This window comes from Alosa pseudoharengus, unplaced genomic scaffold, assembly GCF_046254945.1.
Source record: "Alosa pseudoharengus isolate Yale_2024_CS ecotype anadromous, Long Island Sound unplaced genomic scaffold, YU_APseudo_1.1 YU_APseudo_1.1_scf_1, whole genome shotgun sequence".
Lineage (NCBI taxonomy): Eukaryota > Metazoa > Chordata > Actinopteri > Clupeiformes > Clupeidae > Alosa > Alosa pseudoharengus.
In genome coordinates this window covers 30,778,323-30,796,765 of record NW_027468564.1, presented here as the reverse complement: position 1 = coordinate 30,796,765, position 18,443 = coordinate 30,778,323, and the positions used below count along the sequence as shown (strand labels likewise).

General features: G+C 39.8%; 1 protein-coding gene and 1 long non-coding RNA gene across 2 annotated transcripts; both read right to left on the bottom strand.

Annotated features, from left to right (window-relative positions):
• Window positions 1-770: 770 nt before the first annotated feature.
• On the bottom strand, window positions 771-2,976 carry LOC143125061 (uncharacterized). Its single transcript, XR_012987247.1, has 2 exons — window positions 2,609-2,976; window positions 771-1,270 (listed from the first exon to the last, which is right to left on the bottom strand). It is a non-coding gene; the product is annotated as an uncharacterized LOC143125061 (long non-coding RNA).
• A 5,709-nt stretch (window positions 2,977-8,685) lies between these two features.
• On the bottom strand, window positions 8,686-15,383 carry LOC143125045 (uncharacterized). Its single transcript, XM_076286564.1, has 5 exons — window positions 15,338-15,383; window positions 12,543-12,946; window positions 12,065-12,235; window positions 11,693-11,734; window positions 8,686-11,352 (listed from the first exon to the last, which is right to left on the bottom strand). The coding sequence occupies exons 2-5, from the start codon at window positions 12,796-12,798 to the stop codon at window positions 11,087-11,089; spliced, it is 735 nt and encodes a 244-aa protein (XP_076142679.1). The 5' UTR covers window positions 12,799-12,946; window positions 15,338-15,383; the 3' UTR covers window positions 8,686-11,086.
• Window positions 15,384-18,443: the final 3,060 nt, after the last annotated feature.

The following is an 18,443-nucleotide window of genomic DNA, read 5'->3' as shown; positions in this document are numbered from 1 at the left end:
CAGATGTTTATATTTGAACATTGAACATGCAATTGTACACCATAAAACATACTGCCTCAGCATTTTCAGTGAGCATTAATCTTAGTGAATGATTAAGCAGGTGTCATATGCTGTTAACAGGAGTTCATATAAGACATCCAAGAGTCATGCCTGTCGTTTCTATTTGTCTTGTTTTTGAAACGTGACTGGAGAGGTTTCAGGACATGATTTAGACACGTGAATGTTAAGAAAGCAATACTGTTATGCTAATTAATGATAGGTAAGATATGCTTTTCATGGTGATATAATATCTTGTGTTGCTATCGGCAGCAGACGTTGTTTAGCTCTTTGACCTAGAGGTCATTTTCTAGAATCCATTGAAAGCACCTTGGCCAAGAGTACATTTGAGAGCATATCTTCAGATAGTCTGCGGATATATAATTATTTACATACAAAACTATTGTGTCAGTAACAGTGGTTATTGTTTCATTTTACTCTGTCTTGTAGCTCATGTGTCATATTATTGACCTGAACTGTTGTTTATTTGTAGTGTTTATTGGTCAATGTTGTTATGTTTAATACTTGCATGGCATTGCCCGTGGCATCAGTCCCATTGTCTCCAGGGTGACACTGAGAGGCAAACCAGCAGTGCATGCAGCTTTGGGGGAGTAGCATTCCATTCTGTCACATCAGTAGGCCTAGATGAAGTGTTTGCAGCACAGAAATAGAGAAAATTCATGTATTTTTTAAAAAGAATTATGTATTTTAAATTAAAAAAGAGTCTAATCATGTTGGTTTTATATATATTTATTTTCATAATGAAACTGCTGAAACCAGGGCAACTTTACACATACAATGCTTGTATTTAGGTACGGCAAGTACAGAAAATCTGAGGGGTTTTTTGAGAGACAGCTGGTTATTAAAATCACCAGCTTGGGACAATGGAGCACGCTGCATAGATAGTTTAAACATTTACAGCTTTTTTGAGACTTTGCTCAGACATAAACCCCCACTTAACCTCAGAGAGAAAGAGAAAGGAAGAAAGACATGCTGACTATTTCATATCACTGAAAACGCAGGGAGTCTTTGTGACACTGCAGATTTTGCACCTGCTTGCCAGCTTTGTATCTACACTCCTAGCTAAAAGTGACCGGGCCGCTAAACGTGGAGCCAGAGATGGTGTGTGCCTTGACAGATCCACCAGATGTAGCTGTGATGTTGGTGGTCCCCTGCTTCCCTGCACGCTCATTGCCTTGCTTTGGTGGATCATCACTGTCTACACCGACACCAACTAAGGGAGAGAGAGAGAGAGGTGGTGGGGGTGAGGGAGAGAAAGAGAGTGAAGGGGGGGCAAACAATGACAAAGTCTGAGAGTAAGCTACTGTGGTATCAATATGACCATCACCCCTTAATGGCTAGTACAGATAACATCAGGCTTGGAATTTCACCATTCTGGGGGCAAGGCCACTTGGCCTTCAGTTGGGCATATTTGGTGGGGGGCACAAAGGCCACATGTCAGGGCACCAAGGCCAAAGTTAACTATACAGTAGTAGGCTATAAAAATTATCAAAGTTGTATTTAGCCTATTCACTGCAGTAGACCTGCATCACTGTATGAAACATTACAAAAACATGACATATTACATAGAAATGTAAATCATCTGATCATCTAATATTTACAGATATCTAGGCTATATAACATTTATTTTATATTTGGCCTGTTATGAAATCATGTATTGAACAATTTAAGCACAGCTCAGCTTTAAGAAACTCAAATAGCCTAGATGCATGCTTAGCATTTTGTGATCATTAAGGCTACTTTCACAAACTCTTAGTCAGCTGTCCTCTGATTTACCAATATCTAGGCGATATTTGTAACATTTATTTTGTATTTGGCCCGTTATGAAATCATGTGGAACAATTTAAACACATTGTAAAACTTAAAGCCCAAATTTGGAGACATCCATGTATGTCGAACTTTACTGCAAATTCAAAACTGGATTACTCTGGAACGGCTAACTGTACAGGGGACTGCTTTACACCTTTGTGTTCGGTAAGGTCTCCTGTTTACTCTGATATATGGTTTGTCATGTGTTAAAAGAAGGGTTCGTAAAGTATTCCACCGAGATGAACGGGTAGGGAGATCATGGGACGCAAAACCTTCAGTAGAATGTATGATTAAATTGAATTATATTATTTACTTTTCTCGCGAACCGTTCAACACAGCAATTATCGGCTAACATCGTTTAAAAGCTGAGAAAAAGCTCTTTCATGTGATACTTGTGATGTCTGTGTGAGGAATAGGCTACTTCGCGAGTAGTTCAACTGAGAATGGGTGAATTTGGACGCACTTTCTTTTTTGCGCTGTCACTTTCTCCACTGCATAAAAGACTAAATTAATTTGCGCTGTGAATGCTAAGATAATTTTGACAGGCCACAGGCTAAATAAAAATCGCTATTAGTAGGACGCAAAGCAGAATATTGAAAGAAGGGGGCACCAAGGCCACCGTGGCCTGTAAACCTCTGATTTTCAAAGGGGCTACGACGGCCGCCGTGAAATTCCTACCCTGGATAACATCAATGCAAACATTCACACTTTACTTTACGTACAAAAAAATTCAAAAGGCTACCTTCTTTGAGATCTTTCTCCAAGTTGGAAGCGAGTTCATTGTCCTTCATGGCCTTCAGGATGCCCCAAGCTACCGCCCCGGCCTTCTCTTCCGTACTTCTCCACCATGAGCGCCACTGTGTCGTCAGTGTCCGCTTTCTCTAGCTTGGCTTTCGGTATGTCTCTCTTATCAAGAAGGCAGCTTTTAAATCTCTTGAAGTCTGATCCGCGGAGGTTATCCAGAGTGTCCCTCAGTATGGACTGCACTGTGGCCATATTGATGTGAAGTAGTCTGACCAAAATCACAAGAGTATGAGAGTATCAAGTATGTGTGGGAATAGAAGTAGGAAGTCACCACTGTATGTGATTGTATATCCTCCATGTACTGTATGTAGGCTGGGTCATAGAAATGTAACTAACCTTATGTGTGTGTGTGTGTGTGTGTGTGTGTGTAGATACATAACCAACAATTATCAACAAATCACAACATGTTTTTTATTATTATTATTATTATTATTATTATAATGATACTGTGTCTAGTTAGTAACTGCAGATGTTATTTTCCTTCTTTCAGTAACCATTTCAGATGACCGTGATATACTAATTAATTTGGGTCTCGTAATTAGGCAAGGCAACATAGCACATTTCACACACAGGGATAATTCAGCGGTAACTAAGCCAGCTATTGCAATGAAGGCCACTTGTTGCTTTTACAAATTTTTAGCAAATTCATTTTCCATGAAAAAACTCTATTTTTACGTACTGTACAGGCAGCAGATGAATAGTTCGGTCGTTAAAGTCGATTGTAATGAGGTTCAGAGCAACACGCTTGAGCTTTGGACTTTTCATATCGTAAATGTACAGTGGATGATGATGTCACCAATCAGACAACGGCCTGAATCAGACAGTAGACCAATTGGGTTTAAGTAAGTATATATATACTCTTTTGATCCCGTGAGGGAAATTTGGTCTCTGCATTTATCCCAATCCGTGAATTAGTGAAACACACTCAGCGCACAGTGAACACACAGTGAGGTGAAGCACACACTAATCCCGGTCGCAGTGAGCTGCCTGCACACAACAGCGGCGCTCGGGGAGCAGTGAGGGGTTAGGTGCCTTGCTCAAGGGCACTTCAGCCGTGCCTACTGGTCAGGGTTCGAACCAGCAACCCTCCAGTTGTAAGTCCAAAGCGCTAACCAGTAGGCCACGGCTGCCCCAAATGATCACATTGCAGACTGATTCTCACACACACACACACACACACACACACACACACACACACACACACACACACACACACACACACACACACACACACACACACACACACACACACACACACACTGTCAGGCCATGGTGGAAATCATCTCAGTTCTCTTGAACAGGGTGCTGCTAGAAAATGTGGGCCCTATGACAGAAAATTATTCTGGCCCTCCTTCAAAAAAACTCTTAAAACACAATTTTAAGTCTTTGTAAAGGTCATGCCTGTTTAACTCACCTTAGCATGACATTTACTGAGGGTAAAAAAAAATTAAAAATACACCCACACAAGCTGAAAATCTTTGCAGGCAAATGAGTCTACTTTGGTAAGATCCTGAAGCAGGTCAAAGCATGAGCCTTCAGAGCCTAGTGAAAACTCTAGTGAAAACTCTAGTGAAAACTCTAGTGAAAAAAAGGAGTCATGGCTCTTTTTCCTCTCCAGCCTTCCAGCTGGGGGACACACATTTTTTTTTCCATAATTTCATAGCAGGTAAATGAGTCTACTCCATTTATTCTCCAGTATGCCAGAGGGGCTCTTTGGCTGGTCAACTTGCACACCTGTTCCCTTTGCACCCAGTAGAGAGCTCTGCAGCAATGCAGGGGATCTGCAAAGTAGCACGAGGACAATGCTGTGTCTCCAGCTCCCCCCAGTGTTTTATGAAGAAGCATGTGTTGGCAAGGAAGACAAAACATTATCAGTAGGAGTGCAAGTGAACCCCAGAGATCTAACGGCAAATTAACAATGTCATGACGCAAGCAGCTTAATTATGACATTGTACAGAATCTTATTTTCAAAAGAATTACATTTCATGAAAAGTGAGTTTGGAGAAAGGCGGAATATGTCTTCTCACAAGTGAATTCATCATGCGAGTAGGATCACACCCGTTAAAAAGTTTTTGAATCAGTTAGACAGGGCATTGAAGACCTATTCACATCTGACTATCACATGCAGGCTTATTGTTGTAGCAGTAACTAGATAGATAGATATAACTATTCAGTATTACAGTTTTTCTCAGTCACTTTGGTACATTTCTCAAATCCTTGACATTTGCAAAACAGTAAGTGCATTTCTCTAAACAATTCGTACAAATAGCAAAACACCATGGATTACTGTACCTGCAAAAGCCAATCTCTTGCTCAAAATCCTTAGGTCATCTCTCAAAAGTAAATATATTGCCATCAGAATGACAAGTCCCTGTGTCATTGTTTACGGATAAGACAGTCAAATTGCTCAGTCATGTTGACAATATAACAGTGCACTCTGTAGGGATGTTCTGATGTAAACTATGGCTAACGTTTTGATAATTATTATTGTAAAATGTATGTTACACCTTAGTGTAGGTGGGAGCTTGATTGCAAGAGACTGGACAAGATTAACGTTTACACTTTTACTGTTTGTACTGTAATTTGTTGACAAACCATGTCATTTGTACCCTGGAAATCCAGAGTTCTCGCGAGAGCACAATGGAATTGTCTCTGCGAGACACTCTGGCAAAGAGCAATGATGCACGTTTCTTTCTCCCCAAGTATTCTGGGCAACCAATCAAATCGGCGTGTCTGATAGAGGCGGGCCAGAGGCGAGCTAAACTGATGACAACAACGCTGCGACGTTCGGAATCATTTAGTAAACATTGCAAGATGGCTACAGATGAACACCAGTTGTTTGAAACGGCTGCTACAATGAACGAGTTAGACTTGGCTTTTCATCTGAAAGAGGAACAGAAAACCGCGCTTGAATCGTTCCTTTGCAAGGACGTTTTTGCAGTTTTGCCGACCGGATACGGCAAGAGTGATTGGACGTGCCGTTATCCAATTGCGTGCAGTGAGAGTTTCAAATGCATGTTTGGTGCCGCCCCTCGAGTTGGTCTTTTTGCATTGCTCTTTGCCAGACCCTTAATCTTTCTAGATTATCAGGGTCTGGATTTTCCAGGCTATGTCATTTGTGATACAGAAAGGAAAAGACAGCACTGCATGGTACAAAGAAAAAAAGTAGAAATGTGAACATGGGACAATCTCCTTAGGGAAAACTGAACATGCAGTGCTGTAGGAATTGCAGTGCAGTCTTCCTATACCTCCTGATGTTCCTGTCTGTTGGGCCACAAATTCTCATCCACATCACACCAACATATTATGACAACTTGTTCAACCATTTTGCATGTAAAGACTTATGCTATGAACTAATGCCTAAATGTTGTGGGGGTGAGACTATTCAACAGAGACCCATTATAATACATTTTGATCAACATGACATAAGCAATTAATATGTAGGAAACAGCAGAGAATACATAATCATTTGCCTGTATGTACTGAAGCATTTGCAACTTGTTCAAAGAAATGAGAAACTGCTTTTCCGATGTGCACAAGTGACACAATGATGAAGATTAAACAGGTAGTTTTTAGAATTTCAATTCTGATCTGAGAAATGTACCAAAGTGACTGGGAAAAACTGTAAAATTCATAACCTGGTTATGGTCAGGTCAATCATCTGACAATCAAAGCCAACCATAATTCTAAATGTGTAAAACGTATCATTTGTTCTATATTGTGAATATGTTTAAGCTGTGCTGTGTCCCCATAGGGAAACAAAAATATGTCTCTAAATTTACCAAAGAAAGGATTGATCTTAGCTCATCTCAATATTATGTAGCCTGAGAAATAAGGTTCATGAAATTTCTACGATTTGTTCCTCAAATACTGTTCATGTTCTGGCGCCTTGACATAACCTATGCAGATTCTGAGCTGGTAATAGAGGGATATAAGCTCTTCAGAAAAGACCTTGACAGATATGGGGGTTGAGTTGTATTATATGTCAAGGATCACTTTCCTGTGACGCTTCGGAAAGATTTGATACAGATATTGAATTAATATGGCTTCAGATTCTACTTCCACACTGTAAGCCTTTACTGGTTGGGTGTTGCTATAGACCACCTAATGCCAACGTGGCCTATTTGGATAGGATATGTGAAAATATAGACTTGGTTACTGACGAAAACAAAGATATTTTTCTTCTAGAGCACCTAAACATTGCCTGGTTTTCAAAAACCTGCCCACAACGTAAAAAGCTTAGTTCTATGGCTGATGCTTGCAATCTTTGGCAAGTGATGATGAAACCTACTAGAATTTCTAACACCACTGGTGGTGCTAAGAAGTCAAGTTGTATTGACCACATTTTCACTAATATACAGAAACACTGCCCACAGGCTGTTTCAGTGGCTGTGGGATGTAGTGACCATAATTTGATTGCCTTAACAAGAAAGAATATAATCCCCAAATCTGGTGTTATGATTGTACATCGCAGGTCATGGAGATTTGATGCGATTTCTTTTATGAATGATGTCAGTGATGTGCAGTGGTCTGACGTGAGTCAGGAAAATGATGCAAATACTGCTTTTAAAATCTTCATGGACAAACTGATGAGAAAAAAGATGACCTAAGATCTAAAATGCCATTACTTGATGGTGATCCAACACACAGTATTTATAATGGTATTATGAGGGGGAAATCTTGTGGTTTTACATTTGACACAGTGAATCTAGAAACAGTTGAACAAATGCTTATTTCAATCTCTAATGATGCATCTCCAGGAAGTGATGATCTTATATTGAAGAGGTTCATTAGGCCTACTGTTATACTATTTACACTGTTTGTCTGTAAAGGCCAATAAGGTAAATTTGTACCTGACAAGTTTCGGCTACATCAGAGCACCCCACAGCACACAAGCTATCAGTGGTCCGCACCCTATATGACCGTACCAAGGTCATCACTGACAACCATGACAGAGAGGAGGAGGAGAACCATATAAAACAGGCACTCAAAGCCTGCAACTACTCAAACTGGGCCATCAACAAAGGCAAGAGAGAGGTCCAGAGGAATAACAAGGAGGAGAAAAAGAAAAAAGGTTCTTGGCCTGAGAACCTAGGCATGGTCACCCTCCCATACGTCAGGAGGGTCACAGAACGCGTACAGCGAGCAATGAGGAAACACCACATCATCACACCAGTGAAGCCACACATCAAGCTTCGCCAAATCCTAGTACACCCTAAGGATCAGATTCCCCCTGAGAAAAAGTGTGATGTGATATACGAGATCCCTTGCCTAACATGCAATAAAACGTATATCGGAGAGACAGGCCGGCAATTCAGCACACGAAAAAAGGAACACCAGAAAGAATGTGAAGAGGAAACATCTGGAACACTCACCCGTGCAACAAGAATATAAGCAACACAGGAGAATCTGAAATATGCCATTTCAAACCACTGTAAGAGGGAAAACCATCTTATGAACTGGGATGAAGAAGAAGAATGGTTATGATTACGCTTTTGTCTAAAGCGACATACAAGATGTTGGTCAGACTATAATAAGGAGAATAGCAATAATAAATGTTAATAATTCTTATACATGTCCATTCAATCAATAATATAACAGCAATGACAACACCATGGGAAGACTACATAAGGAGAATATCAATACCGGTAATAAACAACGATGTAAAATTAATCAATCAGTTTTAATGAAAATAAAAACAATACTATACAAATCACAACCCATATGAAGTGCTTAATGAATTAAGTGCATGCTGACCAGATATGCCTTTAGACCCCTCTTTAAAGACCCAAAACTATCACAGGAGCACTGGGCAACTCATTCTGCCAACATGGAACCACTGAGGAAAAGAGTCTTGAATTTGACCTAGCGTTTATGACTGGTTGACACAACAGATGCTCATCAGTAGCCATAATCAGATAATAATAATAATAATAATAATAATGGTAAATGAGTGATTGATTAATTACACAACACATTAAAATGAGAACAATAAAGATCAACAAAAATAGACTCTCTGAATACTGGTTGCATTTTTATTAATTTCATTTAAATTCCTATTTTGATTACAATGTTGTAAACAAGAGTGTAAAAGAGTATGCTACATAGTTATAACATGGAATGTTTCTGATCAGGAAAGGCCAACCTGATTGCAGGACAATCTATTTGAGATCCTGACTGAGGTCATGCTGTTGCCATGTTGTCAACTGAGAATGAACAAGGTCCAGGTCCAAATTTAAGAGAAACACAAAAATCCAGCACTGATGCCCATCTCTATGAAGTTAAGAGTTAGCATCCTGAGTACTGATGCCCATCTCTGTGAAGCTAAGAGTTAGCATCCTGAGTACTGATGCCCATCTCTGTGAAGTTAAGAGTTAGCATCCTGAGTACTGATGCCCATCTCTGTGAAGCTAAGAGTTAGCATCCTGAGTACTGATGCCCATCTCTGTGAAGCTAAGAGTTAGCATCCTGAGTACTGATGCCCATCTCTGTGAAGCTAAGCTTTAGCTTGAGTGAAGTCGCTGACTGCTGTTAGAAAAAGGAATACACTAAACAATACAGTGAATTATATCGATCTTGGAGAGTACAGGCTAAACAAATGGAAAATAAGAGTAAAAATAAAAGGGGAAAATGGAATGAAAGGAGGAGAATTTTCCACATAGATAGAGCTGTTTTTTTTTCTCCCAAAACCATCTAGCACACCTCTCACTAAACATAAATCAGTCCCTCAAGGAATATGCAATGTTCTGAGTTCCCACAAATGGAAGGATTGCAATCATGGGTCACTTTTGGCTGTCACAATGAACATGCACATGATCCTGGTAGACCTATAAATCCCTGACTTCAACATTATAATAACTACACAAATGACAAGACTGAAAGCTGTAGTCTTTCATATCATATCAATATTCAGGATAAAATAGTTTGGCTTAAAAATCCCGGCTTATATAGGTTCCATGTCACAATTTAAGCAACATTTTTTAAAAGTCACCAAAACATCTTTCAGAAGTAAAATAGTTTGGGGAGGAAATGGCCAAATAATTAAACAATCCATATGAGACATACAATCCACGTTTTAAGGCTATAGAGAAATATAAAATCTTCATCAGATTCTAAAATGTTTTTTGGCTTGTTCACACAGGAGTACCATTAGAGGATCAGACTCTGGAACACATTTGGAACATATCTGTATGTGATCTGGTCAAGATGTGGTTTGGATCCGAATTAGAGCCGAATTGGAGGGTTTTGGTCACCATGTCAGTGTGCTGGACCCAGAGAAAGGGACAGTGTACAAGCACTTCCTTTAGTTGGTCAATTTGAAGCAATGTGAAATACATGATTTTTGTGCAGCATACAGTATTTCTGCAAGTTCATATATTTGCATTATTACACGGCTCTTCATAATGCTGCAGAATGCTCCATTCACTTGAATGGGCCTTCCCAACGTTCGGTCGTCTGCTAATTCTCAATAACAGACCGTTGCTAAGTATAACAGACCGCTGTCAAGGAAAATGGGCTTTGTGCTTCTATTTCACGTCTTTCATATCACTACGCAAGGACTGGAACTTCATTCAAAAGTGAAAGCAGACGGTGGGTCAGCTGTGTTCTAAAGAATGTTTGATTCAAGTTCAGCGTATGCTATTTGTTTCTCACCAAAAGCCACGATGAAATGGTAACAAATAGGCTATAGCCTAGGCGTCACATCGTGGGGAGTTTATTGTTTCGTTTTGGCAAGTAGCCATGTAATAATAGGGATAATGTATAGAACGCCGGTCATTATTGGGAAAATAAGTCCCTTCAGGTCCCTTCAGGGCTTCTTGAATTTCCCCTGGGGATCAATAAAGTATCTATCTATCTATCTATCTATCTGAACAAGACCCCCTCCGATGCGCGTTGGGGTCCGGTTCGCCCTGTCGGGACTTACTTACATTAGTTTACCTGAGAGAAACAACATGGTACATTTTAAGGGGCTATGTGTAGAGTTCTATAGGATTCAGGGTGTCTTGACGTCATATCATGGTCATTGTATTTGATACAGCGCCACACATGGAACAAAATGGTATTACGAGAGAGGCAGCGCAGAGCCGGCACTAAAGCTCACTTTATCTGGGCAGCTACTGTATGTGTAGACAAACTATACATAGCACTTTTAAATGAGTGTGTTTTCTTTTTTTTAATTAAAATAGATCCGTTCATTTTTTTATACATCTAGTCTATATATTGTACGTTAAGTATTGTCCGTGTTTTTAGCAGACACATTCAAGGGTTAATTGTTGACAAACCATTACCCGCAGAGCCTTATAATAATGAATTTATGAGACCTGTGTAGAACCACAATTGGTTCTCCTGGTAACAAGCCAAACCATCTGGTTTAAAACGTAATTTTCTGTTTAAAAAAAAAAACATAGCAGAAGATCTACATAGCTGATTGCTGGAGATCCTGCACCAGATATTTTTCATGAGCCTGGAGAGCTTCATAAAACTTCTCTTGGGCAATGGCTCCTTTCCTTTCAATCATGCCTAGGAGGACATGGTTCTTCTCTTGGCTGGTCGGCCTGCATTGCACCATTTCCCTATCCAGACGAGAGAGGACACCGTAACGCTCCAGCTCGATTAGAAGAGGTGGAAGGACACCAAGACGCTCCTCTAGGTCCCACTTGTGTTTGTGGAAAAACACTTGGCCTGATTTAAAAAAATAAGTTGGTGATATTTAAACAACACAGCCACAATCAAATCAAAATATACCATTCCTTCAGTGCTATTGAACCACAGTGTTTATTGGCTGGGACTGCTGATCATCCAAAGTTGAGCCAGCATTTAGGCGCCATTCGCCACTATTGAGTTGAAATACCTAACAGCTAGCTAGAGGACCCTGAGGAACAATACACTGTATTTGATAAAAGTGTTCATCATATTGACTGCACCTATAATATCGTGCTCTCCACAATAATGATAACAGTTTAAAAGGACAAACAGGCTGTTCTGTAAATGATCACAGGAGAGGGAATGGACAAAAACATACCTCCTTTTTTGATGCCAAACGAACCTTGTCCATAGTAAGGGACTGTGATGACGTCATAGCAGAGATGTGGAAAAACAATGAAAAAATAAACATGAGACTAGCCTGAAGGGAAATTAGCTTATGTAGCAGTTTACATCCCCATTCCCTGTGTTTGTTCCCCCTTGTTTTTTCTCCCTTTGTCATTGATCCTGTAAATAACGAACTATTATAATGGTAATGATGTAAAGACGTGATATACTGATATAATGATGACTTTACAAGTCTGTCGTCAAGGCTAACCTACTCACTTGTATCATAATCACACCTGGGTTGCTGTTCATTTTTGACATGCTATGGAACCCAAATGTGAAATGGCTGACAGTGGGTCCTTACCCCCTCCTTGCTGTGCGTTGGGCACTCCTCCGTAGCTGAAGGTGAGAGGGCCGTTGATGGTGCAGCCGCTCATGGACGGGGCGTTCACCATCCCTCCAGAGTGAGCCGCCACGTTCACATTGACCCCTCCACCTCCTCCGCCCTGCCACGGGTTACACGGCTGACCCCCCACTTAGTGAAGGATAGAAATAGAGAGATGGAGAGTGAAGGAATAAGAAATGATGGAAGGGAGTCAGAGAGAGAAATGAAAGAAAGAAAGAAGGAAATATAGAGGGAGAAAGAGTGAGAATAACAGGGAGAAAAGAGAGGTGAGGAAGAAAAGGATCAAAATGAAACAGCAAGAGTCACAGAGAAAGTACACAAGAGAAAGTGAAAGGGAGAAAAAGAAATGAGAGAGAAAGAAACAATGAATGCACATAACTCTTCCCACATATACCCAAACAAGCATGTCATTATAGACTGTAAGCTACACACTTACATTTTGCCAGATCCCTCTCCAAGTCCATGGCCAGCTGGTTGTGGTTCATCTTCTGCAAGATGGTCACCATGACACCCCCAGCTCCCATGCTGTTTGCCTGCACCATCATGTCCACGGCATCGTCTGTGTCGGCCTTCTCCAGCTTCCCCCATGCGAATCGACCCTGGTCTCGTAGGTAATGTTTAAACCTCTTAAAGTCAGCCCCTGTGAGATTGTCCAGGGTGTTCCTCATCACTTCCTTCAGGGTTGCGGTCATTTTGGGGTCCCAATTGTTATTATTACTGGATGGCTGAAGTCTGGGGTGGCTTCAGTGTCTGTGACCGTTGTCCCTGAGCAGTTGTCTCAGCTGTTTTTTTGTTGTACTCCCAGGACAAATAAGAGAGACAAGGCCCCAAGGTGTCTTTCTGTGTGTCAATAAAGGTCCATGGATGAATGAATCGTTCAATTAATGTATGCAATACTGCCAATATATCCTGTATTTCCTCTTTGGATATATCCACTACTGAGTTGTAAAATCTTGACATAACAGTTTAAGCTTTGCCAATTTCCCACAGCTCCAATATTTTACAACCTATCATTAATGGTCCTAAAGATGCTATTTTAGTGAGTAAGTAAGTACATTTTATTTATATTTTTTGATTAATGGACTTAACCCTCCTGTTGTGTTTGTGAACAAATTTGACCAATGGACAATTATTTTCTCTAAAAAATACTGTTAATTTATTCTGACTATCATGAGGCTCCATGACTTTGTTAACAGAGGGCATCTGAACACAAAAAACAAATGTTGATCATTTTTATAACAATTTGGGTGTTTTATTTAACTTCAGAATACCTGTGTATTCCCAGTCAAAAATGACCAGCCATTAGAAATGAATGGGTGAGAAAATGGTCAGTGTATACAATTGAGTCCAGGCACATACCTATTGATCAGATGGACTGTATGTGTGCTTCTGTACATTAAAACACACACACAAACACACACCATCACTCCCCCTCTTTGCATCTATGCCAGCCCCCACTGGAACCTTTCCCCAATAGTATCTACCCCCTTTCTGACTTGCATGAGCTCAGGTCAATGAGGCCTGCAGGCCATAAATACTAAATAGAAGTTCAAAACTGGTAATATCCAGTAGAACTCAAGTTGTTACAAAGGTCTGTCACAACATTAGATGATAATATATGTGTTACTATGGATTTCTAACAAGTTATAATGCAGCAGTGATTTTTGAGCGGGAACACAAAACTAGTAAACATAAAAAGAACACAACAGGAGTGTTAAGAGAGAGGGAAGGAGTATGGAGCTGAATTATGTCTGTAAGATAAGCAGGGGCCTGACCGTGTAGAGCCCTATATGTTATGGTGAGAATTTTGAATTGGATCCTGTACATTACAGGGCACCAGTGTAGGGAGCAGAGCAGAGGGGTTGTTTGATCGTGTGAGTGATCTAGCAGGAGCGTTTTGAATGGACTGCAGGCGGGAGAGGACAGATTTGTTGAGTGAAGAGAAGAGTGCATTACAGTCAGTACGGGATGAAATAAAACCATGTCCAGGAGAGACAAATTAAACAAAACGCACATTCAGCTTTTGTTTTTAAACTCCTAAACGATTTTGTTCAGAGCTGAACATGCAACTGTAGTGACAAAATATTAGCTTACAGTGTGGTGCGATGTCTTGTTAAAAAAAGTGTTTAATTTGTCCCGGTTCTTAATGTCTGACTCTCATCTTTGCACTCAGAGAAAACCACTATGTTTCATTCATCCTGTTTAATTGCCCTGTCTCTCCCCTATGAAAATGTAACAAATAGCTTTATCACTGTAAACCTGGATAGTTAAACTAACCCAAAATATTTGAGGCAACTATACTAACATTCTTCAAAGTTTAAACAAATATTTAATTTGAGTTGCAGTCACTCGGGTATTAAGGCTATTTAAGTTGACTTAAGGCAATTAAGTCTATAAAAATGAACTGTAACTAGGTCTATCATGGAAATGTCACTGTAAACTATGGAGCACGTTGGGAGCAGACAAATTATGTAGAGTTAAGTAGGCTACCTAAAGGTTTCTTTTAAGGGGTTGTTCCACTTTTATTCAATTGACTTGTAGGCTGTAAGCACACCATTTACCAGCATTCATTAACTCGACAACGCTGTGAACATGGTTCGCGGTAGGCCACGAGGAGGAGTCTCATGCTAATAAATAGCCTGGGCCTACACCCTGAAGTGTCCGCTCCAAATACAACACTCAACACAACAGCTGTTAAGTGTCCAAACACATATTGAGCATAACATGTTCAAATCGAATTACTTAGTAGGCCTATGTCGACTAATCAGGTAGCCTATAACAAGTTTAGCCTAGACTTCAGCATCCGCTTAGTAGCCAAGGCTACAGACCTCTGACTTGGAAGTCTCCAACTCGTAGCGTAGGCTAATAAAACACGCATTTCGAAGTCCTTTGGAACTACCTTTTTAGTCACAATCAACATGAGCAAGAAGTCTAGAGTTTAGACACGGATGCCGTGTGCCACTGGGATGAAAACCACAGGCCTACGATCACAAAAGTTGTGTTAGTCGAGCACCTCGTTTCTTTTTGGTCAGCTAGTTGTGTTTGCAACATTTTCTCATAAAGTAGACTAGGTGCAAAAGTTTTCGGTTGGGTAGGCCTAACTAGATTCTAGATTAATGCCTCGTGATTTTAATTACAGTACTTAGGTCTACCTGATATTCGACCTGATATTCGACCTATGGATACATTAATATTGGTCAAAATGCCAACGAAAAAGCAGCGCGTACCTACCTTCATCTCAGACGGCGACAATTACTTTCGGTTTCGACATTTGATAATTTCCGTGTAACGTTAGGGTTCAAAGCTAGGGGGCACAATTTATGTTTATGGTTATGGAATGTTTTGTTCCAAAGCGACTTACAAAGTAAAACAATAGCCTAGGATAGTTAAAAAAAAAGTTAGTGTATAAAAAAAAATGTTTTAAAAAGCTGGTAAGACTACATAAGGAAAATAGCAATACAATAATGTCAATGCAACACCCTGTAATAGCAATACAATAATGTCAATGCAACACCTACGAACCATAATTCATAAGAACCACTTAATTAAGTGTGCACTGAACAGATAAGACTCCTCTTGGAAGATCCAAATCGACTGCATGAACGCAGAGTAGCCTATAGGCCTAGGCCTACTGGGCAACCCATTCCACCAACAAGGAACTACTGAGGAAAAGAGGTTTAAATTTGACCTATCGTTTATGGCTGATCGACACGACTCACCAGACCTATTACAGTGGGCGTTTTGAGATGTAAAGCTGGATCAATTGAAATACAAATATTTAGGACAGGGTCTTCCATGTTGCATGTCTTTCTTGTTCCTCAAGGATTTTGTAATGCCTTGTAATTAGTAGACTACAATACAATTATATGCAGCCTAACCTATTACATATTATGGTAAATAGCCTGTGTTAGGTTCCGCTTACATTTATTTTTCAATTTCTCAATTTAACCACTGCATGACAGCATCATGAACATCTTCTTTAACCATTTTAACTTTAAAACATACACAGTGCCATCAATCATGATGCAGATCAAAGGTCATGAGCCATCAGAGCCTGGTGAAAACTCTTGAACCAGGGCTCTATTTCCTCTCCAGCCTGCAACTGAGGGGCATAGATATTAGAAAGCTTGATATCGCATTGGGCTTATCAAGACAAATTTGCTCAACGCACTGGCAGACAAATTTGCTTGTTTTTAGGACAAATTTGCTTAACGCACTGGCAGACAAATTTGCTTGTTTTCAGGATGAGATGTCTTAATTTAAGATAAGTTTGACTGATTTTAAGTCAAATGATTTCATGAGAAAGTGCTAGTTAAGTGTCTTTATGCTAAAAACAATACCAACTGTTTTTTTTTTATCTTGATATAAGATTAATAACACTAACTAGATTTTGTTAGATAAGCAGTTTTTGCAGTGCTGCACCTGTTCCCTTTGCACACACTAGAGAGCGCTGCAGGAATGCAGGAGATCTGCAAAGTGGCACTAGACTAGGGTAACGATGTATCTCTAGCTCCCCCTAGTGTTTCATAAAGAATCATGTGTTGTCAAGGAAGACAAAACATTATCAGTAGGAGTGCAACGAAACCCCTGAGATTTAACGGCAAGTTAACAATGTGTCATAACGCAAGCAGCCCAATTGTGGTATTGTACAGAGTCTTCTATTGAAAATAATTACATTTCATGAAAAGTGAGTTTGGAGAAAGATTGAATATACCTTCTCACAGGTGAATCCACCATGTGAGTAGAATCTCACCCAGTTAGACAGGGCATTGAAGACCTATTCACATCTCACTATCACATGCAGGCTTATTGTTGAAGCATTCATACCACCATTTATCAGAAGTAACTATTTTAGTATTGAAATACAATACACTCCCTGGCTTTCATATCTATGTAAATTCCACATCATAACCCTCACTTCCCAGGAGGGGTCGAAGGGGGTCATACTCAGGTCCCTGCCCACTGACTCATACACTGACAACTGTACTGTACAACAAATTACATATAGAGCTGCCAATCAGATAATTAACCAATAAGGTCAATCTGTCTCACCCACTCATATAAAACGAATGGTCCAATCGGCCAAATTCAAATTTCATCTTCACATTTTCAGACACGGTTGAGGTTCACCATATCTCAGCCCAACAACATGGTCAACCAAATTCCAATCTGGTTCCAAATTTTGGAATTTGGCTACACTTTCTTCAACGCTGATGGGTATTGGTGCATTGGATATTGGAGTTGCAGTTCCTTGATCTATTAGTTATAGTTGTGCTCTGCTAGCATAACTACAGAAAAACTTTAGGTATTTTTAACAAGATGGATTTTTTCTTAGCCTACTGCTCAGACATTGTTGGCATCCCAAAGGTGGCGAAGAAAGGATATGATAATAATAATAATAATAATAATAATAATAATAATAATGATGAATGAGTGATAATTTTCACAACACATTAAAATGAGAACAATAATGACCAACAAAAATGGTCCACTCTAGTTGCATTTTTAAAAATCTTTATTTAAAATCCTATTCTGATTATAATGTTGTAAACAAGAGTGTAAAGTATGCTGCAGTATGGAGCAATGTAGCATATAGTTAATGGAATGTTTAAGACCAGGAAAGGCAATCCTAGTTGTAGGACAAGTTGTCAACTGAGAATGAACAACAAGGTCCAGGTCCAAAGTACCGATGCCCATGATCTCTGTCAAAGTAAGAGTGCTGAGTACTGATGCCCATTTCTGTGAAGCTAAGAGTTGGCATCCTGAGTACTGATGCTCATTTCTGTGAAGCTAAGAGTTAGCATCCTGACTACTGATGCTCATTTCTGTGAAGCTAAGAGTTAGCATCCTGACTACTGATGCTCATTTCTGTGAAGCTAAGAGTTAGCATCCTGAGTACTCATGCTCATCTCTAGTTGAGGTAAAATTTAAATTAAAAAGTGATAGACTACACCTATACAATTATTATGACGTTGCTTGACAACGCCTGAGTTAGTCTGTTCAGATGTGACTTTTACAACATTCTACAGCGTTGCGATAAACAGCTGAAAAAACTAACGATTTTAGCTTTAAAACTCATTTAGTATTAATAATTGATTTCATATTTATTTATTTCGTAAGTGACCATGGTATAAACAGGATAATTCCCTTCGAAGCGTCCATTATCAGAAATAAATGGACTTCGCGGAAGCAACCGTCCGACGCGAAGCGAAGTGTCGGACTGTTCACGCCTACGCGTCGTCCATTTATTTCTGATTTCTGATTATCCCTTACTTGTACCACACTGAAAACTAATATTTTGTCACTAGCAAAACTACATCTGTCTTTTGTCAAAGTA